This window comes from Pavona decussata, unplaced genomic scaffold (assembly GCF_977016875.1).
Source record: "Pavona decussata unplaced genomic scaffold, jaPavDecu1.1 SCAFFOLD_252, whole genome shotgun sequence".
In the NCBI taxonomy this organism is placed as follows: Eukaryota; Metazoa; Cnidaria; class Anthozoa; order Scleractinia; family Agariciidae; genus Pavona; species Pavona decussata.
The window spans coordinates 574,048-600,543 of record NW_028145655.1 but is presented as its reverse complement, the minus strand read 5'-3'; the positions used below and the strand labels follow the sequence as shown (position 1 = coordinate 600,543).

The 26,496-nt window shown below is 33.4% G+C and overlaps 1 protein-coding gene across 1 annotated transcript in view; it reads left to right on the top strand.

The window, feature by feature from the left end:
- LOC146456960 (scavenger receptor cysteine-rich domain-containing protein DMBT1-like) overlaps positions 1 to 26,496 on the top strand; it is a gene marked incomplete at its 3' end in the record, with an annotated part of 596,400 nt that overhangs the window by 51,051 nt on the left and 518,853 nt on the right. The window contains exon 6 of the mRNA XM_085092482.1: positions 19,710 to 19,931. Within this exon, the coding sequence (XP_084948608.1) occupies positions 19,710 to 19,931 (222 nt within the window). The remainder of the gene's footprint in view (positions 1 to 19,709; positions 19,932 to 26,496) is intronic.

Below are 26,496 nucleotides of genomic sequence, written 5' to 3'. Positions count from 1 at the left end.
CAGCCGTATTTGCTGAAAACATCTATAGCCATGAGAAGATACCTGTTACCTTTATTCCATTTACTGAATTGTTGCATTTCAACAAGATCAGCAGCCCATATTTCATCAATATTATTTACAATAACACGCCGCCGAGTAAAGTTACGCCTTATGGGTTTATGCAGCTCATTAGCTAATTTTTCTTGCCAGTTTTCATCTTTACCCGACGGCTTTTGACGTTTTTTGGAACCCCAAGACCCAGTTTCTGTTTTGCATTTATTGCATTTCTTGCCAACCAATGTCCCCATTGTCGTTCGGAGTATGGAACAGCATCCAATGATTTAACCATCTTTTTATCAGATTTGTTTTTACATTTTTTGTCATCTTTGCAGACTGAATAATCAACATCATGTTGCATGGCTATTGCATCTGTTTTGCCTGTTGGTTTATCATAAATTTCCAATATTTGCCCTGTTTTGGGGTTATATTTTACTTGTTTTTCCAAATCATTGTATGGACCAGTGTATTTGTGCCCTGGAAGTACCCAACCAGCTTTGGGTTTTGGTAGCTTACCAATTGCTTTGTGTATATCAATTGAACCACCACTTTTGGGTCGTCCTTTGATTCCTTTATCATACTCAGTCCAATTTGGTGGATGTCAACCAATGGAATCATAGCTTGATCAACTTGGTGTATTATGATATTTTTTTCCAATTTTTACCATACTTGAACATGGATAATCTTTGTATTTTTCTAATGTCTTTTTTACAGCCTTGCCAGTCCAAAATTGGTTAGACAATATTCCAGTATCTGTGCTGAATGCACTTTTGGCAATGTCTCCAGATTTGTATCTATCAAAGACTTCCTTTGTTGATGGAATTAATGTTCCAACAACATCCATCGACTTCGATGCAACCTTACCAGGTGTACAAAATTGTTCTAAAATTGTATCCAAATTACCACCATCAAGTTCTTCTCGGTCAGTTTTGTACCTTCTTTTTGGTCTTACTTTGGATGATAATTTATCAAACATCTCTGATCCAGTCTTTTGAACAAAAGGAGTTGCTTTAGAGATAGCATAATCAATAGCTTTCTTCTGCAATTTGGGGTTTCTAAGTGCTTCAGACCCATAATAGCGACCCATTTCAACTGCTTTCTTTCCCATCCATGGTATTGCATGTTGAATTAACATATCAGCACCAGTTGATGCTAAAGTATCCATTATGCCCGCCCCTTCGGACGGGCTATTTAGTTTCCCTGTTTTTTTAACAAATTTGGTTTTAGTTATACCACATTCAGCACATGTACAGAAGAACATGAGCCGACCATTTTTGGCTTGCTTGTAACCTGAAGGCTGAACACATTCAGTTTCTTTCTTTTGTTTAACACAATATGATTTGACCATTTTATATCACTATATTAGATTAATTATCATCAGAGTCAGACTCATAATCTGAGTCACTTTCATCATTGGTGAATTCTCTGTCAGACTCATGCTAACTGTAGTCACTTGAATCATCTTCAGAATCTGTTACATAATAACATTCTAAACAAACATCTCCAAAATGATCAGTTTCTTCTTGACAATCTTCGCAAAATTTTCTCATATACTATTGATTAGATAATTTTTTAAAATATTGGATTATAAAATTATGATTGACACTTTGATTGTCCATGTCAAAATGTGCATTGTGGATTGTTTTCAATATACTTGTACCCTTTTGTCTCTCAAATAAATAATACAAACACCAATAGCCACACAATACTGAATCTCTTTCCTGGATTTCATCACCTGAATACATTAATCGTTTGCCTCTTGTTGACATGAATTGCATAATTTCTTTTGGCATAATAAACCCAAAACTATCAAAATATTCTGCATATTTGTCTCCGTTTCGATACGCAACCCAATGTGTACCTGGTCCAATCTGTGAATCCAGGTTAATGATACCAACTTCATCTTTTTTCATATTTTGTGGTAGATTATCCCTGCTGTAAATGCCTCTGAAGTGTTTTATTTTGAGTTTTTTGACCCAATCAATGAGTTCAAAGTTACTGAGTGGTTTATTTATGAATTTCACAGAATGTCTCCGATTAATGGAATCCCCTTGAATGGACTGTTTTTGCCTAACAACAGACCTTTTCCTTTTTTGGTTTTTTTTTTCCTTTGCCATATTGATCCCATGTACCGAAAAATGGAGGCGATCTATAATTAACTGGCAGGACCAAACCACCATCTTTTTTGGTTGTGTTTGGAACAAAAACTGGGACCGATCTTCTGGATCTACTTCTATCCACCTGTAACCCTTTACCCATCAATGCATTCAAAACCATTGGAATGCCAATTGAAGCCAATAATGTCCCCAAAAAACCTCCTGATTGTGCCTTAGTTGGTTTAATTACAATCTGTCCACCAGTATGTATTGCATTGACAATTTGCTTCTTTTGTGCTTCAGTGAGCCAATCTTTGTATTTTATTAATTGATCAATTTTATTTTGAGGAATGAGGAAACCTTCAACTTGACCTCTACCAAATATTTTATTGACTCCCACATTTGCAAGCCCAGAAAGTGCTCCAGTAGCTAATGGTCCAACTGCTTTTGCTGCCATTGGTAGTAATTTTGTGCCAATTTTGAATAATGATGACCAAAGACTGCCTCTTTGTTGTACAGCTTTTCGTATCTGTGTTTTGCTTATTTTAATATCTGCTCCAGTTTTGTTTTGCATTGCCTTTTCCAGCCTATTTATTTGTGTTTTGATTAGCATCAGCTGATCCGGACCAGTTAATTCAGAATTTGATAATCTTATTGTTATTGCTGAATTGTTTTTTAATGCTTTTGCTAGTTTATCTTTTTGCCCAATTGATAGTTTTACTCCATGTGAATGATAAGTTGTCATATCTTTTATATAACTAACGTTACATTAAAAATTTTGGACAATTTATCGAAACAATAGTTTTCCATCTTTCTGGATGAGCTCAGCGTCTTGTTCATATAATGTCAATGCATAAACTGAATATGCAGCTGCAGTTGTACCAGATAATTCATAATGAAATGTCAGCTTTGTGGTACCATCTTTGATATCCATTTTTTGTTTTGTTAAATCGAAATACACGAATGAAAATAGTGTTTTGAAGTTATTGATATTCAACAAAGTCCCCTGACTGTATTCATTATTTGCATGCACATATTTGAGGACATCTCTGTAAACTCGAGTCAAATCAGCCTCTGGAGTGTAATGTACATCAGGATATTCATTGCCATTAGCCACAGATAAATGACAGTTCAGCAATGTTCTGGGATCTGTTGATACACTTAATGTATTGTACAAAAATGGATTTACTGTTTGTGCTCCAATATTTGCATCATTGATAATAAAAACAAACACATGTCTTGGCTTTGAAATACCACTTGTTATCTGAAAATTACCACTTCTTTGTGTTGATGAATTGCTTCTTTCCACATTTTCACGCAAATAAACCCATTTATGAGGCTTCAAAAATTGATTCATGTACAGTGATTGTCCTTCTGAATTGAAAGTGATTCGTGGCACAATAAGCTCCATTCTAGTAATCATTACACGACAATCAGCCCCAGCTTGCCAAATAAGATTGGCATCAGATTCGATCTCCAAATTCAATTCCAATCGTGTTGATGGCAATAACTCATCTCTCAATGCTTCAAAGAATGCGTATCGATTCAATGGTATTTCTGTATTGACAACCGCTGATAGACCCAAAAGCGCTTTTCTTGCAGCAAATCCTTTGTTGTACAAAGCTTGTGCAGGTCTCTCTTCAGCACTTCGGTTTGTATCCAGATAGAAAAACTCATTGGTTGCAGTTGATTGAGCATATACTGGACTATATTCCAATAGATTCTTGATATTAACACAATGATTTGCATAATTACAATCATACACATGTTTACCATTTAGCCTGATGTCCAAATCATTTATAAGACTGTGAGAGCCATTTACAATACCATTATGGTCTTCAGCTGCTATATTTCCATTTTGCATTGTTTGGACTTTGAAACCAACCGATATTCTTGCATTATACCAATCAAATGGAGTAACTTCTCCTGTGTTATCGACTACAAAACGATAACCATCTTTCTTTTGTGACCTATTATTTCCTGGATTACCAGTATTCAATGGTGTCTCCAATTGGAAGAAGACATCTTCAAACCTTTCAATATATTTTGGATTTCTGAATGATTTCATTTATAAACACATGTTACATTATTTTCATTTCCTCCTTCTTTTGAGTTTTCCACCGGATATCATCTGATTGACTCTCTCAGCTATTTGAAAATCAGTCAGTGGCTGCTCCATTTTTGGTTGGCTCATTGTCACTGATTTTGTTTTGGAAGGTTGTTTTTTGCTCAATAATTGAATTATTTTATCACCTGCTTTATTACCAGCAAACTCACCAGTTTTGGTGACTGCTTTTTCAGCTGCAGTTTTGGCTCCTTTCTTAGCTAATTCTTTTGCTGTTTTTCCGAAAAGTTTTGATCCAACTGATCTGAAAAAATCCATAAATCCTTCACCATGGATATGTTTGCTTACATAACGACCCAATTCTGGGTCAAAACGTGGCTTAAATTCACTTTGTCGTACCATATATTGATATATTATATTAAACTAGACCTGAGAATCAAGCTCATGAACCAGTCAATGCCATTCAAGTCAATTGGCCGACCCAAAGCGTCAGTCACTGTTATCCCCATTTCTGAAATAATTGATTTGGAAACTGGGCTGAATAATGCTCTTTTTGGCTCAAAAGTAAATGGATAACTCCTTGTTAAATTGTCAGTGGGTATCATTATCAGTGTATTTGTGAATCGTCCATCACTGAGGCTATCAGTTATTATATCACAATTAATGTTCAAAACGTCAATATCATTTGTAATATTTGGCAATTTTGTCCCGTGTTCAGTTTGGGTAATTAACTTTGGGACAAATCCAATAAGCGCTCCAAAATTAGAGTTTCTAATATCAAGCTTCCATTGGTTGTCTAGCTCAATGATAACTCTATATGATGAAAGCACAAAATATAGATTGATGCCCTTGCTGGAAGATGGTTTATCTCCATTTTGAATTATTGATTGAGTGATATAATCATCAAGATCATCATATGAATACATACCATCAACAAATGTGATTGTCTTCCAATTTGCACCATTCTCTGTGCTGTATTTGATTGTATTATTGTTGTATCCTGCATTGACATTATGCCACGAGTATGTCATTGAAACTCGATCAACAGCTAGCTCATGTCTCATTGTTGTGTCAAGCTTTAATGGTGGATCAAATTTGATAATAAAGTTTTCAGGTCGACTTCGACCTATTTTTTGTCGGTTAACAGATGAAATATGTATCGCTCTTTCTTGCATATATCATTACATTATATATTGTTGCAATAAATCAATGAGTTGTTTGTTGTTTATCAAGCCAAGTTGATTCAATTTATGGGCTATTTGTGAAAATTCCTCTTTGACTCCATTATTGCCAGCCAAAATGGATCCACCAAGTAATTCTATTCTGTCAATCAAATCATTAGCATCATTGAAATAAACAACACCAGAGCCCAATTTCTTGAATTTTTTGCTTGATTTATGGATTGGAATCTCACTGAGTTGATTCAATTCATCGAATACCATTTTGGCAATATCGCTGTATTTCTTCTTTGAATTAAATCTCTTGGTCAATAAATCGATTGTATCGAAATCAACCTTTTTGTCCATTACTTTGCGTTTATCTTTTGTTGCCACAAGTCTGAGTTGTCCCATTAATTTTGGAATATCAATCATCAGTTGACCATATTGCCCAGAAGATGATATTTTGTATGCATTTCTCTTTGGTTGCGTATGACCATAACCTTTTTTGATGGTTTTCATTCCTTCTGGGATTATTTTAATGCGCCCTCTGTATTTTTGTAATAATTTTATATCTTCATCTATTTTATCAATTTTGTCTTTATTCTTGGTCTTTCCTTGGCCCTTGGATAAAGGACCCTTCTTTATTCTTTTTTTTTTTTAACATCTTGCCAATATTTGCATCATAATCCTTGATGTCAATATCTCCTTGCATAGAAGATTGGAGAACAGAACTCGGAGGTGCAAGATCGTATTGCATCAATTTTTGGAACTCATCATCATCAAAACCAGCATCCAAATTTGACATTGCTGGTTGATAATCTACTGGTAACTTTGATTCTGGTAATTGTGGTTGTGGTTTTGTTTCTGGTTGATAAGTTAACATAGCAATGTCTTCCAAACCTGAAGTCAACGCTTTTTGGTTTTTCTCCAATTGTTCAATCAGTTGGTCTTGTTTTTCATCAATTGTTTGTTTTGTTTCCTCTTGAGCTTTAATAATTGGTTTGAACGTTTCTGATAAACCTTGTTGTAAATCTTGTTTATCATGCTTGTACTCCTTCAATGTGTCTCTAACTTGTTTGGTTATTGTTCCAGCCTTATTCTTGGCTTCAGATAGTTGTTTTAATCTTTGTAGATCCATTATATTATAAACTTATATTAACTTTTCTCAACTTATATAATGTATTGATATACATGGAAATCCCAAATTATGACAGACATGATAAAAACACTAATTTCAAAAGATTGTATGGTTACATGCCAAATGACACTTTTCGGATGCTAATATGTGGTAATTCAGGATCTGGAAAGACAAATTTATTGTACCATATGCTGATGAAACCCCTTTTGTATTATGATAGAATACATTTATATGCCAAAAATTTGGAGCAACAAAAATACAAGGATATGATTCAAACATTGACTGATATATCAAATAGTGTCGGGTATAATGTCCTTGTTTGTAGCAATGATGATATAATTCCAGTGGAGGAATTGAAGGATGAAGATGCTCAGAAGATAGTAATATTTGATGACTTTATTTGTGAAAAAAACCAGAAGCCATTGATTGATTATTTCATTCGTGGCAGACACAAGAACTGCTCTGTTATTTATCTGAGCCAATCGTTTTACAAAACACCGAAAGATATTCGACTCAATTGCTCTTATTTCTGTGTCTATGACTTTCCTAGCAGCAATGAAAGAAGTCTGATATCCCGTGAGTTGGGTGTCGAAAAGGATAAATACATTAAAGCAACCAAAGAGCCATTTTCATTTCTATATGTTGATAAGCCCATGAAAAGAATTTACAGGAATTTTTATGGAACAATATAACCAAATGATATAAATGGGAATATTCAACGAACATAGTTCATCGTCTTCTTTCACAACGGGAGGATTCAGAACGGTTCCTCTTCAAGGAGCCGCTGGGCCTCAAGGAATAGGGTTTAAATTGACCCAAAATGGAAATTATGATATACAAAACAAAAAACTTGTTAATGTTAAACAAGGAGCTGATCCCAATGATGTTGTCACAAAGAGCCAAATACAATTGTTGGATAATGCTCCTGGTAATGTACAAGCTGATAAAGCAGTAATTTACAGCGATACTGGTAGTGTTCATACCAATAGTATCTATCTACAAGACACGCCAGACGGTGCTGGCAGCTCCAATGATGTTCGATTATTGACTGAGCATCAGTCTTATGAAAACATTCATCTTCATATACCAGATTTGCAAAACTTTGATGGATATGGTGGACGAGCTAAAAGCGAAATAATGGTTACATCAACAGAACAACATATTACTGGACGGAAAACATTTTTTGATATTAATATTTTAAAACCTGATAATAACGATCAAGCGGCGAATAAAAAATATGTCGATGATGAGATTAAAAAAATACCATCACCTGATTTATCTACATATTTGAAAAAAGATGGCACTGTTGAAATGACGGGAAATCTGGATATGGGTAATCAACAAATTACTAATCTTGGAGCCAATATACAAAATACATATGATGTCGTTAATTTAGGTTTCTGTGATACAAAATATTTACAAAAAGTCTCCAATAGTGACCTCGATATGGACAATCATAAAATCAAAGATATGGCTCAACCAACTGATGATAACGATGCTGTTAATAAACACTACGTTGATCATAACTTTCTCAACAGGTTAACACCCAATGCTCTTGGTGGTGAATTAGATATGAGAGGTCATAAAATAATCGTTCTTGGAAATCCTTCCAATCCCAATGATGCTTCCACTAAAGCATATGTTGATACAGAAATAGCTAAAATACCATCTGTTGGAAGTGATTTGAGTGTATATTTGAAAAAAGATGGAAGTGTTGCAATGACTGGAAACCTTGATATGAATAATAAACAAATCAAAGATATGGCTCAACCAACTGATGATAATGATGCTACTACCAAAAAATATTTTGATGACAAATTGGAGCAAAGTCATCTTGTCAGCAGCCATAAAACAAATGAATTCAAATATCTTACAGATACCGATGAAAGCAGTTCAGAATACAATATCACAGTGAATGGCATAGCTGCTTTCAATCAATCCCCGCATCAGAATAAAAAAGCTTATGATATCACATTGATTAAAGACAGTGGAAGTAATGATTACAGATCAAGGATAGGTTTCAATATTTATACTCTTGCTATTGGAACATACACAATTGTGTTTGAATTCTACCCACCAGAAATGACTAATATTCAATTATCATGTGAAGCTTCTGAAGCATACATCCACAAAGCTGTACAGCGTGATTTCACTGCTTATAGCAAGCTATTGGTTCAATTCAATAACAACAGCAAACAAACTCCAAATTACATCTATTTGACGATGCATGGAACAGCTACAGCGACTCCAGTACAATGTCATCTGGTTGTTTATGGGGTAAAAGATTGGTCAGATAGTGTGTATCCAGGAGTTTATGACGGCTTGGACAATGTCATGTTTGAATATAAAAATGGAGATATGCAGATGCAAGTCAATTTGGATATGAATAATAAGATTATTTCTAGTTTAATGAATCCGATATATGATTCTGAAGCAATGAATTTGGGTTATTTTACCAACTTATTCAAAACAAAATACACTGGAACTATTGCCAGTGGTGTTTTCCAAAGAACAAATCCAACAAATAATTTTCAAATCGCTGCTGATGGAAATAACTTTTTCAATCTATACTCCGTTGTTTTCCAAAGCAATCAACAAGTTGAAAATGCACAACTTTTGTTCAATGGAAAAATACAAGGTCAAACATCAAATAGCGACACCTATCATAGAATAGGAAACATAATAAGAGGAAGCAATACATTTGATTTGCCAAAATCAACCAAATTTGTCAGTATTAGTTCAATATCAATCATGGATAGCATTGGAGCAGGAACTGCTGTTAATGGAACTTTTGAATTAAAAGTATCACATTCTAATTATTTCAATAAATATTTCAAATCAATAAATACAATTTTAATATTTTATGGACACCTAAGAAATGAAATTTTTTATTTGGGTCCAAATATTTTTAAAATACTAGCATATAATTTCTTCATTTTAAAAACGATTATTATTTATGCAACAAAAGGAATGAATCATACAAGAATACTTATTCAAACAAAATCACGAAGACAAATTTATCATCGTTTGGATGTAAAAGTTGGACTCAATGTTATTTCATTAAACATGAAATTGGATAGCATAATTGGAATGATGTTTCACAAACAAACAGACCCAATGACTCCTCAAATCGGTCAAGTTGAAGGATCGTTTGAAATTCATTTGTCAACTTTACTTATCTAAATAATTAATATAATGCCATACATTGAAGATGAAAATGGAAACCATATTCTTGATGAAAATGGAAATAAAATTGAATTTACAGTCACTTATGAAAATTTACCAGATGAATTCAAATACAGAGAATCCATTCATGTGAACGATGATGGACACCTGGATACTGAAGACAGACATTTGGTCATCAAAGATGGAGTTAATTCAAATCATGCAATTTCCCTCCAGCAATTAATAAACAGCAATGAGGACGTCATCAAACCATTGATAAACACCAAAATACAGCAAGCATTAGCCCATTTGGATGATGATGTCAAAGGGTTGTTGAATTCATCAATAAAGAAAACAATATTACCAAAAGTGGATGAAAAAATAGACACAGCAATCACACTCTTTGCAAATAAATTGAAACAAGATGCATCAAAACCATCTGAAGATGACCCAATGGATGCAATAATGGCAGCAGTTGATAAAAGAATAAATACTTGGTTAACTAATTTCAAAAATGAGTTAGTGTCAAGTGTCGATGAATATTTGAACAATCAAGTTGCAATGAGAATAGGAAGAAAAAGTGGTACAATACCAAAAACAAATTACACATGGATAAAATTATTGAGTAAAGATGACATTAAAGGAATCAATACATTGCAAGAGATTATTGTAATTAACACATATATCAGGAGAAATGACAGATATCATCATTCCAAATCCGATTTGGTGTCATCATCATTTGATCAATTGGAATTCTTCTTTGATGTGTCATTTGAAAACTATTATTGCTACTTCAACAATCATCCATCTGATTGGACAATGAAGTATTTTGTTGAATATATTAGGATACAATTACCTGACAATAATGATGAATAAAAATATTGTAATCAAATTGTATAATGAAAGAATTGTCAGAATTGCAAGAACACATTCGAACATCGATGATAGATTTTCACCGTAAATTGAGTCTTCCAATATTGCCCAGACAGGAATGCAAGATAAAAAGTATCGTAATATTGACATATTTGCATGAAAAATATTACAACACAGGTTTACCTGATGAAGTTTACAAAGAGTTAATTCATGATGGAATCGGATTAATTGGACCTGGAGATGGATGGTTAACAGCTATTCTCCATCGATTATTTGGTTGGCAACCATATATCAGATCACATGGAATATTACATGATGCTTATGGTCAATTTTACAACAAATATCATCATGACAAAGGATACATGTACACCATTAATGAGAAAAAAACATATCCTTGGATGAAAAAATGCATGTTTTTGGGTCAAATAACTGGTCTCTATTATTGCATCAAAAATAAGATAACCATATAATATATGCAAAACAATTCAAAACAAAAGAAGAGATTAATAATTGATTTCAATCATATTTCAAATCGATTATCAAAAGAAGAAATTGATGAATTGAAAGCTTATTACATGTCATATCACAAAAAGATGTGGATGTACAAAAGTGCATACAAAAGATTAAAAAAAATGGGAATTCGCAGGGAATATTTCATCCATTGTGTTTGCAACTGGTGGCATTGCATCATCAATTGCAACCAGTGGAGCTTCATTATTGGCAATATCATCAGTTTCTGTATTAATTCAAGCTTATATGAAGCATAAAAATATTGAAATAAGGTTGTATCAATGTCAATATGCTTTTCAAACTTACGGACATTTATTAAATGAAATAAAAGAAATAATGAGAAATGGACATTTTGATAGAGATGATTTGACAAACAAGCTTACTCAAAATGATGATTTCATTTTGGATAATTCGCCGATTGTCGATAAATGGGGTGATAAATATGATAAAAAATATCAGATATTCACTTATGTATGATTGATTATACGTATTATTTCAGGTCCAATAAGACTCATAATCTTATCCCAATAAACATTGTATAATTTCATGGTTTTTTTGGATTTTGTCAACTCAATTTGGGAAGAATCAATTTTCATCAATTGCAATATTCTATGCAAAAGATATTTCAAACTGATTATTCTCTTTCTTTTGCCATTGATTTGTGGCAAGATTTTGTTTATTTCAACGAATATTTTATGAATTTTGAAATTGGTTGAACAACTGATTTCGACTTTGTTTTTAAAAATAATTTGATCTAATGTATGCGACAAATGGTATTTTCTATTATACACTGTTTTCTTGTATATTTTAAACAAATTGGCATGAAAATTGATGTATTCTGTTTTGAAATCCTCACCAATCACTTGTCCACAATAAATGCAAGTCAATTGACCAGAGATATCTCGAATGTTTTGATTTTCACAACATTTTAGCATATTTGATGTTTTATTGGATGATTCTTTGTGATAGTCACAAAATACACACTCATGAATGTGATTGTGCAGGCTTTGACACAGAGATGAATCCACCTGCATGGAATCATCTTTGATGGGAATTGACACGGTTCTGGCACCCATCATACCATTCTTGTTATTTGTTTTATGGGGCATACACCCAACAAAACATTCGAAAATTGATGAAAAATAGTCGAAAATTGAATAAAAAGTATCGAAAAATCGAAAACCAAGTTTTTACACAAAGTTTGAGGCACAAGTTTTTTGTCACAAATTTTGTTTACAAACGAAAATGTCCATAAGCATATGAATCAAGACCATTCGGATGTAAATATCGTTTATCATCGAAACATGACAAAGATGTTTTATTGATGACAAAGCTTCCGAGTTCATGGTTATTACTTCTGATTGTTTTCATTTGGTGATGCAATTGTTTCTCATTGAAAAGAACATCTTTGTAATCAGAGTGTTGAATTTCTTTTTTGATGACATTCTTTTTGATTCCTTTAGCCGTTTTGCCACCCTTATTGTTGTCTTTGATGTAAGAATACATTTTGGATCTCAATCCAACAAATTCAGTGATGGGAATTCCAGCAGCTTCATCTTTGAACTTGCCAATGACTTTTTTGTTTGTGGCATCAAAGAATTGATGATTTGATGGATAATCTGAATTATCAAACATTTCTTTTTTATTCCAAAAATCTTGATACACATCTTCGGCTTCAATTTCATATGTCAAACTATCAGTATCAGTGAACAGTAATTTGGCTTTGTTACCATATTGTTTTTGGACATGATTGTAATGAAAGTCATACACGAGAGTCTTACTCAAATCCAGAATACACATTCCAACATATGCAGGTCTATTGAGAGTCAGTGATTCTTTGATTTTGTGAACTGCAACCAGATTCGGATTAAATATTTTACTACCAATGAATGTTGGTTTGGAAGCTAATTTGGCCAATTGTTTTGGCGTTGTTACTAATCTAATATCTTCTCTTTTCCTGATATTTTCCATTGTTTTACCGAAGACACTATTGTTCATTAATTTGAAGAAATCTTTTTCAAATGCATTTTTGGCTTGAGTTCTTTGATGAGTATTGAAGTCAATATACTTTTTGAGCCATGGACTTTGATTAAAGGACAATACTCTATGGATTTTGGTTAATTTTAACCCCAATTCACGATATAATTGCAAGTTTCTGTAATGTAAAACGTATTTTGTTTTGTTGGACAATGTTGGTATCAGCTTGCTAACTTGTCCACTTTTGATTCCGAATTTTTGGGCAATTTTCTGGCAATAATCTGACAGCATATTTTGTGTCACTTTAATCTGTTCAGCACCACATGGATAATCATTGTGTAAATCATGCAATTCATGAGGATATTCCAAATCTACTTCCAAAAGATATCCCTTCTTGTTTTCTGCATGGATATTTGACCAATTGATTTGGTTTATTTGTTTCTCATTCAACCATTTGAAATTTCCAGTTGGAAGATATTGACTCATAGCCCAACCATAGAGATTATTTGCATCCAAATACATGAGATATTTGCTTTCTTCATTGGGATTCCAATTTTGCATATATTTATTGTTTGCTTTACCGTATCTATTGGCAATGTAACTGATTCCGCCTCTCATTCCTTTTTCAACGAATTGATACATATCAATATCCGTAATAAGTTCCAAATTGACTTCAGTCATTTTCAACATTGCATCCCAACTCAATCCTGGTGATGTGAAATAATGACAAGGATCCAATCTGTAATATTCCAGACAAGTTTTCCTGAAATTTTCAAATACATCAGCCAACAATAATACATCAGATTGGAGATACAAATCATGGTATTCTCCCATTGTTTTCAAATGAAATGTATTCCAAACATTTTGTGCATGATTGTATTCTTCATCAGTAATATGTTGATTATTCATTTGACTGAAAAAATCATTTTGACTTGGTAATTTTGTTTCATTGAATTTCTCAAAGCTGTCCATGAAATCATATGGATAAACACCTTTTTGCTTCATTAATCTAAATTTATCATCTTTGAACACTTGTTTTGTGTATTTGAAAGCTTCTTCTGGTAAATTTTTAGCAAGATTGGCCAAACATTGGAGACTATCAATGAATGCCAAATTATTGCCCAACATGAATGCCATATATTTCTCCATATTATGGGGAATTACGTTGATTTTATGCGTTCTGGTTTCTCCTTTTTTATCCTCAAAAGTATTATTCTCAATGATTTCTCCAATTTCTTGCATGATGAAATGGCTATCATATCCTTTCAAATTATGGAAAATAACTGGGATTTTATCTGTTAATTGAAAATTCAAATTACATAAATTATGAGCTGAACCACGGAATTTTCCAGTGACATGACAATGATCTCTTACTCGTAAATCTGATTTATTGTATTGCTTTCCACAGATATGGCAAGAAGTTGCTTTTTGGAAGTCATTTTCATTCTCCTGAGTCATTCTCAATGGTTTATTGAATTTGTTTTTGATAATTGTTCGGCAGTATTTGACTTCATTCAACATGGATTCCATAAATTTGTAAACTGCTTTTTCTCCTCGATAATATTGTATTGGTTTGGTATATTTGTCATCGTAACAGCAAACAACTTTGTATCCATAACCACAATCAGTATGTTTTTGATAAGCTTCAGTAAATGAGTTTTGATTAGATGGTTGACAACCATGAATTGGCTCAGTGATTGCTTCAAAATCAGCATATATCACAAATGGAGCTTGCATTTGTTTTTTGAAGTTTTTGAAACCAATTTTTGATCCAACTTTGGGCATTTTAATAGCTTGTTTTCCATTGATTTCAATGCATATTTCTTTGTGTTTTGATAATATTTTTTCAGATGAGAAACATTGCAAACAATGCATACAAAAATGTTTCTTTGCTTTGTGACTTGAATAACTGTACATAAATCGGTTAAAATCTTTGATAATACAGTAATGTTTGTTTTCATCTTCTGAGATCAGTAGCAAATTCAATACATCATTAAACTTTTCTTTGGAAACATAAATTGGATAAGGTTGTTTCTTTTCATATCCAAATACATTGATGTTAATACTGTTTTGGGTTTCAATTTTGTTATATTGTTTGATGGAAACAGGGAATTCAATGTTATCATAATTCAATTGTTTGACAAATGATTTGTCAATTTTTTTGATTCTTTGTGGGTCTTTCTTTTGTGGATTCAAATGTCTGATATGACACCAACGAAAGCATTCATTGTCTCTATTTTGTAAATTGATTATTCCTTTTTGATGATGTTGAAGTTCAGTTGGAAGTTGAATATAAGAACTTCCAGTAAGAGGCTCATATTTGATAATATTGATGTAATGTCCATTGATTGATTTAATTATCCAAGCTGAACCTTCACTAATCCATTTGTGAATATCATTCATAATTTGTTCAACATTAACATCCAAAGATTCTTGAAAATCATTGGCATTAGTTATTGTTTTTGGTTTACTATTAAAATATCCAGTTCTGGAGACAGTTTGGTTTCCTTTTTGTTGTTCAAAATAAATTGTCAAAGTTTCAATAAATTTAATTCCTTTCATTTGAGTTAATAATTGTTTCATAAAATGAGCAATAGCTAATCAGGTTGAACTCATTTGAATCAAAGGATCTGTTTCATTTTTAATTCCAACTTCATAAGATTTTGTATATCCCTTGAATGCTCTTGCAACTTCTGTGATTTGAGTTCTTTGTGTTGGAATCGGAGCAATTTTCTTAGTCCTTGGTGGAACTATTGGTTTATCCATAAATTGCTTTGGAGGAGGAATTATTGTATTTCTTGGGATTAATTGAATCGCAGATGTTGTTTTTTTCAATCTGGGTGCAACTTTTGGTTTATCAGCAAATTGTTGTGGTGGTTTGATGATTGTATTCTCATGGTTCTGTACCATTTGTTTGACTGATTTTCGTGGATAGGGTATTGGTTTCACTTTTTTGGTTCTCGGCATTGGAACCGGTTTTTGTTTAGCAAGTAACAATGCTATCAATTGATTTTTCGTCAATTGAGATAAATTAGATTTGTTCATTATAATATTATACGACATATTATTTTTATTGCTGCGGTTGATTTGCGTTTCCAGGTTTGGCATAGATGAATGAAGACTGGAGGCAACATTCATACCAAGATTTTGCGTGGACGGAGTACTTGGTCGGCTCCTATTTCGTGTTACTTTGTCGCGGGAATTCATCCCTGTATACACTCATTGAGCATACACAGGAAATATATACAAAAAATTACCAAAAATTCATATTCGGAAAATGTTCCTGTAATTGTTTTTGATATGGAAAATTACCATTATTGATTTTTTTCATCATTGCATTATATTTTTTATCAATTAACTGTTTTTCATCTTCTGTAAAATCATCATCTGATTCTTTCATTTTAATATCCAATTTGATTGATTCAATGGGTTGATCAGATGTAATTTCAATCTTTGTTTTATATTTCTTGGCTTCATAATAATGTTTCATATTTTCTGAATGAGTTGTTACCTCAAGATTGTCTATGCAATTGTTTTGTTTATTGGAGTCAATGTGATTTATTTGCATTTTATCAGGAATTAGACCATGAAAGCATTCATAAACCAGTCTATGAATATAATAGTTTTTCTTTTTGAAACCAATTTGTTGTAATGTAATTCCCATGTAACCAGATGATTTTTTTAATCCAATTGAAACTCTCTTTGTTTTTTTATTGTATATTTGTCCATCTTTATTGGCTCCAAAGTTAGTAAAAATTTGATGATAATGAAAAACTTCACACTTCATTGGAACATTTTGTGGTGATTTAATTTTTTTACCTTTGCATTCATTTCCTTTGTATTTCATGTTTTGTTGTGGAGTCACAAGCTCAAGATTATCAATTGAATTATCTTGTTTATCACAATTAATCTGATGTATTTGATATTCATCTGGGATTAATTGTTGATTAACAGCTTCAAAAATAAAACGATGGGACCAATATGAATTAACTTTCCCATCATTTGAAATGATAGCTATATTCAAGTAACCATTATAATGTAATCTTCCTTTTCTTGGGATCAATCTCTTTTTATTAATAATGTATCCATCTTTCGAACATCCATATTTGGTATGAATTGGATGGATATAATATGTTTTTTCATTATGAATAATAGTCTTTGTTGTCGGATTTGATAAAGATGAATTTTCACCAACAGGAAAATCCACATATGCGATTTTTGATTTTTGATTTTTTTTCATTTCACTCATAATACTTTTATAATTACCAAAGCTTTAAACCGTTAGGGTGAAAAAAATTAGAGAAAAATGTATGGGCGTCCAAAAACCCATCATTCATAGTTTAATTACATATTTATTTCAGTATATTTAATCTGTGTAAAGTGGAAAATCAGTGTCGTCCATATCGTGACACATTCTGTAATACATCTTATTGATTAACCTGTTTTCTGTCCTTGTAAATTCACAATCATTATCTTCAACAGGTGGAAAATCCATTAATTTGTTTATTATTTGTAACTCATTTTCTGTGTATGGATTGTGAAAGAATTCTTTTCTGGCTTTGTGCATGTGAATCATATTTTCAGAGGCTGTTACCAATTGCAAATTTTCAATTGAATTGTTCTGGCGATTGGAATCAATGTGATTTACCTGTATTTTAGACGGAATATGTGTCTGATTTACGGCCTCATAGACGAATCGATGAGCGGGGCATGTATTGTTACGTCCTGGAGAAATTATATAATAGCCGTTCTCAGACAAATATCCTTTTCTTGGTTCCAATCTTTTTCGGTTGATTATGTAACCATCATCTGAGGCTCCGTAATTCTCAAATGTTGGATGGATAAAATATGTTTTATCATTGTGATCAAAGGTGTTACTCATTTTTTGAATATAAATAAGGTTACATAAAATTGAATAACCGGTTTAAACCGGTTTTGAAAAAGCGAGGAAAATTTAGGTGCCGAGGATTAAGTCGATGTGCAAAAATAATAAGCTCATTCTATCGATACAGTCACGGCCTCACGAATATTCGATAGCGATAAATCTATTGTTGGGTGCAAAATAAATGATATTCTTACCTCAAAAAGCGTCTACAAACATCAGAACGATGAAAGTGGAGAAATAAATGTCCAAATATCCCAAAACATAAACGATAAACATCAAAACACAAACTCTTTACAAAATGGCGGACATGTTAAATAAAAGACTAGTGTCCAGTCCCCTTTGGGTTGTGTCATCGTGTACTTGATGATGTCATACATAAGGAACTTTCCCTATGAAATGAGTCATCAGATTTCTATTGTTTACAAGTCATATGACAGTCGTATGATTCTCTCAACCAATCACAATCTTCACAATTTTGCTTCACAATTGTGAAATTGTTCAGTGAAACACATAGTCATTTGTGAAATTTTTCAGTGAAGTTGTATGACAGTTGCGTGAATAAATTACAAACATTTGAAGTAAAGTTTACTCGAAAAGTTTATTTCAGATGTTATAAAGTGGCTAAAACAGAACCGAGGAAAATTTAGGTTTTTCAAAACCGAGGATTTAGGTTTTTGAGTTCATTGTTGAATCAGGTATGAATTTTGCGAATATTTTGAAAGTGCGTTTATAGCCCCAAACATCTAACTACTGATAATGTCGCCGAAATGTTTCTTTCTTTGGAGCTTTGTTTATTCTTTGTTGTTTTGATGGCTCATTTGCCCTACCCCAAGAAGATTTCATGTCCCTTTCCTTTTCTTTAGGCAAATGTTGAGAGCATTTTAGTCAGCGTTTCGCTCAGAACAACAAGAAAATCGAACGAAATATTGCATTGTTTGTGGGTTAAACTTTCGATGCTAAGCTCACTGGCAACGGGTAATCCCGAGCGGGCAAGATCGCTCCATCTTGACCGCTCGGGAAGCCAATCGCAGAGCATGATTTGACTCTTTCATTCAACTAGCTTTTTATGCCTCTATTCTTATTTTTTGTAGGTAAATATTTTAGCGCTCTCGCGCAATTTGGCGACTTAAATATTCAAAGACATTCACAATTGTATACATATTTCTTGGACCCAAATGGTGCCAAATAATTTAAAATGGCCAAGTTTGACTAAAAATGGGCTTCATGCCAGCTATCCTGTGATTCACTTAAGATAATTAATCTTTGAAAAAAAGTTAAAATAATCCAAAATTTCTTTCAAATCGAGACAGATATAGTGGCCATGAACCATTAAAGCATGCCCAAAAAATAGCGACCTTTAATTTATCTCCTGGTTGTTCTTGCAAGGCAAAATCATCGAGATCTAGCAATATCTATCGATTGTTTTTTAAGAAAATAATTATTCTACTCGCGCGTTTTGGATATGAAATGATTATATCCTATCATCTTATCTCAAACACGCGCTTATGGAATAATTGTTAAATATATCCAGTTTAGTATAATTACTCAGGTGATTATAGAGATTCTGTTTATCTGATTGGTCGAGGATTGCGTCATATCCTTCTATAATCACCTCGCGCGAGATTATTGTAGTGGCAGCACTAATTCTCAAAATGGCCGTTTAGCGAATTTGTTGACGTTTCTGAGGAAGAAGTAAAAAGAACGATAGAAAATGCAATTCCGAAAGGCATTAAAGATGCAATTAATTCAAGGGTGACACTTTTCTAAAACGGTATTCTTTTATCTTTGCCTCATACTATTTCAGATAAACCGAAAATAACGATTCCAGCGGTGCAAACAGTTCCAGGTTACGTGGTAAAGTGTTCGGCTGAAGGAACTCGTCCCATGAATATGTCGCTAATTCAGAATTCCACCATTTTGGGTCAGGGAACAGATACTGTAGTTGTAAAAGTTACAAAGGAGGGAAACGTCACTTGTATGGCTATCAACCAGGCAGGGACAGATTCAAAAACGTTTTCTGTTACAGGTTTGCCTTTTCTTTTGCTTTCTTTTGTGTTTGTTTTTTCCTTTGGTAACTAACTTTTAGATTTTTTAATACATATGACTAATACATATGTAATTCACATTATATTTTTACCTTCATTCTTTAAACAATAATATCCATATGAATATTCTTGAGACATCTGTCGCATACTAATTGTGCGACGATAAGGAATTGAAAATTAGGGAGCTCACAATTACCAGTCAGTTTAAAAATGCACCAATTCAGTTGACAAACATGTTTATCTAGGTCTCCATTAATGTAGTTTACAACACACTCCTTAATAGAACACACTACAACTCCTCCTTGGACAAACCCAGCGACAACACAAAGACCACCATTCACTATCTTCTTACTACTACATTGACTATTAGGTGACTGCATTTCTCTTTCTTCTCTAAGTATACATTAGTAAGAAAATTTTTAAAAATTTAATCTTCTAACGCCTTGATGTCTGCAGAACAAAGGGTTTTAATCGACGCAATGTATTAAGTGGATTTTTTTTTAAAGTTTGTGAAGAAGTAAGTTTCCCAAAGCTGGTTTCTTATTGTAGTTAGTTGCCGTGATCACCTTTCGATTGTCACTTTCTAAAATTTGATTCTGCTAGCCAGGTACATGCATTTTTTGTAAAACTTTGAAAATATCTTATGTGAATAGAGGATATTATTTTAAGGAGAGTTGCTTAAATACTTTAAAGTCAGATTCTCTTGGCAATATTTAACATTAAAGGAGGCTTCCGAATGACTTGCTGAAATAAAAACATGGAAGTTATGTATAATATTTCTTTACTTGTAAGTTTTTACTAACAAAATGTCTACTTCAGGCAGCCGCCATTGATACTAGCAACATGCTGAGCTCACTCAATTAAATTGCACCTAAACCCCTCCACCGCCATTTTCTTCTCCCACAAAATCGCCATATTTTGATAGGGATATCTGCCGAAGTATTTTTTTGATTTGGCGAAATCTTCGCTATACTGGGCCTTGTTGAAATAGAGAAAATCACCGAAAATTACCACCATTTTGGTTCACGACCGAGTTTTAAGGAGCATGGGTCTAGTGGTTGCTGACGTCACTTTAAGAACACGAGAACACTATACACACTTTACTTGTTTCTTTTATAAATTTAGATTAACAGTATGTAGATTGGGAGGAGGGATTCTGTTCACGGCGACTTTGAACCTGAATAACTTTTTTTAATATTTGCGCAAACTCCATGAAAATTAAGGTTCTTTTCAGAAATTTAACTAAAAAAAGTTTTATGTTGTCGTTTGTATTCATTGACTTTGATCTTGCCATGCAAACCAAATTTTGACAGGCATTTTTCTTCACAAAATGAAAAATCCCTTATTAAAATAAAGAAAAATCTTTTCTTGATATAACTTTTGTTGTTAGGTAGAATTATTGTTTTCTTTAATGTTTCTGATTGGTTTTCGCTTAATTTCGCTATACTTTTCTGAAGTTATGAAATGAAACGTGATGCAATCTTTTTTTAAGCCTGGTGAACAAATGAGAATGATGTATTATTCAGTAATGACACAGGCAAACTCGAAAAAATAAATTTCGAGTGCTCCTATCAGGAGTCAAACCTAAGACCTTCCGATTACTAGTTCGGATGCTCTACCACAGAGATACGCGAGACTATTGGGAGCGAAGGCCATTAAAGTACTGTAGGTTCATGGGACAAATTTGTTGCACATGTTTCGTAGGCTAATTGACCGGAATAAATATATTATTTTAGAGCCGAATAGGAAAGAAATCTGGGATCGGAAAACATTGAATGGCTGTCTTCAGTCAGTCTGATTAGTTTTAGGGACCAATATGTGATGTTTGGAAACATTCACGGGCTCTAGATGTCAAGTGTTTGTGAATCGGTTCTGATCTCATAATTCGTGACGTGAATTGCGAGCCGCAAGTATCGCATGCATAATCGATCGTCCTTGAGTGGAAAAGAGTTTGAATCAGAGCTTGAAACTTGGATCAAATAAAGTTCTTTTCTTCGTTCTTCGAGATATGAAATTTAATTTAGAGAAAATTACATACAAGAAACACTTTTATTTTAATGAAAATAGGCATTAGTTTCAATGTCATTTTGAGTAGCGAACACAAATCTGCATGCTTTAGAAAGCAACCGGTGATTTTGGAATTTTTATTGTATTAATTTTCTTGTGAGATGGTTGGTCTAGGTTTGTGTAAAATTTCAAGTTCATTGAGTTATTTTACACCGTGAACGGGGCTTCGTCCTTTGACCTAAATTTTCGCGGTTTTCATCGGCCCGTGACCGCACCTAGGCCGCATTTCAAACTCTTGCAATTTCAGTCAAAAAATAAAATACCTTGGAACTTTAAAGTATGATTTTCGGAAATAGTTAATCCAAGGGTATCTTCAGGCAAAATATAAGAAATTCGACCAAGTGGTCGCTGAAATGCAGTTCTCGATTCTTACAGGCAGCCGCTCTTAATAAAGCAGTTACACTGAACAAAGCTATACTCTAATTAATGCATACTTTTATTTTATGCTGATTTTGGCAGAGTTTAATATCTAAACGTTGAACTTGTAGTGAATATTTTTTGGAATGTACTGAAATGGAGAGTGATCATTTTTAATTAAAACGGGTTTTTTTTTTTGCGTTCTTTCACTCAGTTTTTCTCTTCCCTTTAACTTTTATATAATGGTTATTTAAAAATAATTTGTTTTGAAAAAAAAAGTAAACGCTAAAAAAACAAGTCGTTTCGACCTCTCCGAGTTCATTTTCAAGTGAGATTAACATACAAAGCTTAGCATAAATATATTACTAACAGTTAAAATCGGTAAGATTGTCATGAACGCTAAAATGAGATAAAACGTGTCAATGGTAAGTATTTATAAAGTAAAAAAAAAAAAGGACATAAAACAATGAAGCAATATAATAGTAAGGCTTGTTAACAACTGATCTAAACAAATATTTTCGCGCGGATAGAATTACACTGTTTGTTTAGTTTGGTTTAAACGTGTCAATGGTAAGTATTTATAAAGTAAAAAAAAAGGACATAAAACAATGAAGCAATATAATAGTAAGACTTGTTAACAACTGATCTAAACAAATATTTTCGCACGGATAGAATTACACTGTTTGTTTAGTTTGGTTTCAGTTCTTGATAAAAAAGCATTTTGAAAATGAGACAGTAAACTTTTAGCGCAAAATCTGTATCTAAGAAATTACTCATGAAAACTAAATGTCTACGCAATCCAACAGGGTGTGGTTCCGTTGTCAACAACGTGCTGACAAGTCCCGGATATCCAAGCAGGTACCCAAACAACATGGACTGTGTCTACCGAGTTTATATTCCACACGGGATGGCCATGAAGATTTACTTTTCTTATTTTAGACTTCAGAGTCATCGATATTGCAGGTACAAGACTATCGAGTCAGTGTTCAGTATATACATTACATAACCTCCATTGCATGATAATGGCCAGTTTTGATTATTCCCTTGTTTTGTTTTGTTTGTTGTGATTGATGAAAGGTGTATACTACTCGAAACGTTTTATTGAGACATTCCAAAGAACAAAGTTACTTGTTAGTCTCATTATACTAAAAGTAGCCATTTTTATCTCTAGACTCATTGGCCTGTTTCGTTGTTTGGTTCTTTGTTTGTTCGTTTTTGTTGTTGTTGTTGTTGTTGTCTTGATCTGCGGCTAAGAATCAAATCAGGGACTGGTCCTAGCGTCATGGCGGCAGGACGCCATTGAAAACGCTCCGGTAGAAATATGGATTTCTACACCTAATACTCAACACAACCGCTAACCGGGAGCCTGCTAGTTAGACATTTGATCTGCTGGGAAGAGGAGTAAGCTAAATGGGAAGAAAAAGATCAAAACGCGGGTCAAGTTCTTCGACAAGCGATGAAAGTATGCCCACTGGCGAAGATGGCCGTTGCCTAAACAAAGAACTGAAGGACTCAATTGACTGTTTGAAAAAATTAGTCACCGACGGACTAGCAGAGTTACATGCAGACTTGGGCAAGCTACGATATGAATTTATAGCTGACATAAACGAGGTGAAATCTTCGATCCAAAAACTTGAAAATAGCATAGAATTTACTCAAGGTGAGGCTGAATCCTTAAAAGAGCAAGTCAAACAGGAATCGAAGAAGCATGCTACTGACGTCGAATCACTACATAAAATGGCCGCTGAGTTGGAGTTAAAGTTAAAGGAGGAAGTTGAACGTAATATTAACCTAGAGCAGTATTCTAGACGAGAGAACTTAAGATTCAACAACATTCCTGAAACAGAAGAGGAAGACTGTAAAGCTCTTATCTACGATGTCATCGAGAAATACCTTGATGTTGACACCTCTCAAATTCGATTCCATGCAGTTCACAGGGTTGGAAAGATGTCCGAAGATAGATGCAGACCAATCATTGCTAGGTTCGTTTGTCGGGAGGACAGAGACCGCGTTTGGTTTGAAAGAGGCAGGATTAAAAACTCCACTACCTACACTGTCTCATATATCACGAGACCACACCAAAGCTATACAAGATGAAAGAAGAAAGTTAATCAAGGCGATGATGAAAGCCCGAGATGAGCACGGAATAAGAAACACCAAGGTTAAGGGCCGACATTTATATATAAGCAGTAACAGGTAAGATCATAAAAGTATTCTGGATTACCTTAAATAATTTAATGTAATTTTTTTAAAACAAGTCAGTAGATTTTATGCAAATTTCTTGTATTTTTTTTTTTTTTTTTTTGAACAATTGAACAATCAATTGAACAATTTTTGAACAATCCTTTCACCTCAGGTTTTGTAATTAACACCTCGGGTGAAATAGGATATGACCTCAGCCCAACAATTTGGCTTCTTATAAGATAATAAGTGGTATTGTAAGTAATGTAGTATTGCAAGTACTGTAGTATTGTAAGTAACGTCGTACCGTAGTATTGTAAGTAATGTAGTATTGTAAGTAATTGTTGTATTGTAAGTACTGTAGTATTGTAAGTAATGTAGTATTGTAAGTACTGTAGTTTTTGTAAATACTGTAGCATTGTAAGTAATGTAGTAAAGCAAGTACTGTAGTATTGTAAGTACTGTGGTATTCAAGTAATGTAGTAATGCAAGTACTGTACTGTAGTATTGTAGGTAAATAAAAGATTTAACTAAAAAAAAATCAAATCAATAACTAGACTGCCTTGTCATTTATTGTCATGACACACGTGTGATAAACTAGTTTTGCATTTACATGTATGTTATCTGATTTTCTACTCTTCGCGCCTGTCTGTACCTCATGCTGGCCTGATTATGGGTTGTTTTGGAACCTTTGCTTATTTTTCTAGACAAATTGATAGGTAAGCTGTCTATAAGGTTTGTTTGTCTGTTTCGTTGTATGTGCATCATTTATTATTCGGCCATGGATTCCTTTAGCATTTTGTATCAATTACCTTGTCGATTAGTCATAAATAGTTTATTGTAATATTGTAATGTTTGCTCTACTTTGTATATGTGTCACTTATTTGTTAGTTATTAGCCGTGCTCCTTTAACTCAGTAGGCATATAATAATGCGTGTGACTTTGTCACATCTTATCTTATCAAGTTGTGTTGCTCATGTTATTTAAGCTTATGTTATCTCATCATAAATGAACTAAACAAATGCGTCTTTCTTGTTTGCAGGTATGACTACTTGAGGATTTCCAATGATAACGACTATACCGTAGGTACATACTGTGGGGTGAAGTCTGGATTGAACATCAGTTTCACTGGACGCTATGCTGTAATAACCTTTCACTCGAACGGCCGTGTCAAGCGCAGAGGATACAAGTTAGATTTCTCATTTGTTCCTCCCGGTAAGTAGAAAGAGTCGGACGAAATTTTATCGAAATACTCTCCGAATTAAATGTCATTTTGCTATTGAGGGATCGTTTGTTATGATGAATTATAATTCACGGATTATAATATACGCGTTATTATTGGACAAAAAAAATCGTCAAGTGGTCCTAAATTAAGCGCGCGGTTATTAAGCAATTACACCCCTCAAGGAGCTGTTATATCGGACGATATTGTCCGAGGCAAAAGATTGTACGAAAAATGCACAAAAACGAAGGTTTAAGGGCAAATGTGAAATTTCGAGGACAATCGTTAACGGGTTATTCCAAACTTACTCCGACTGCTTTTATAGAAATCCTAAAAACGTTGACTATATATTAATGTAAAGCTATTAAGCTGTAAAATCTGAAAATAAAGCTTTCTGCTTTGTAGGCGATCAAAGCACCGAAACCCTAAACTGTCAGTGTGTGCTTTGACTGCATTAACTACCAGCTCTCACATTAATGCAGATATCCCAACAAGCTACACATATCCTTCAGGAGATAATGGGTTAACATAGCGTTCGGGCTTGTTCGATATGCACATTGGTTACTGAGAAAATCTATTGTAAAGTTTGATAATTGTATATTTTTCAACTAGTCTTACGCGCTAGGTGCTTGGTGCATTAGTGTGTGACGAATATCTTGCCAGCCAAATTTCGTTCAAATTTGGAAAATATATCAACCCATTATATTCGTTTGAATGGA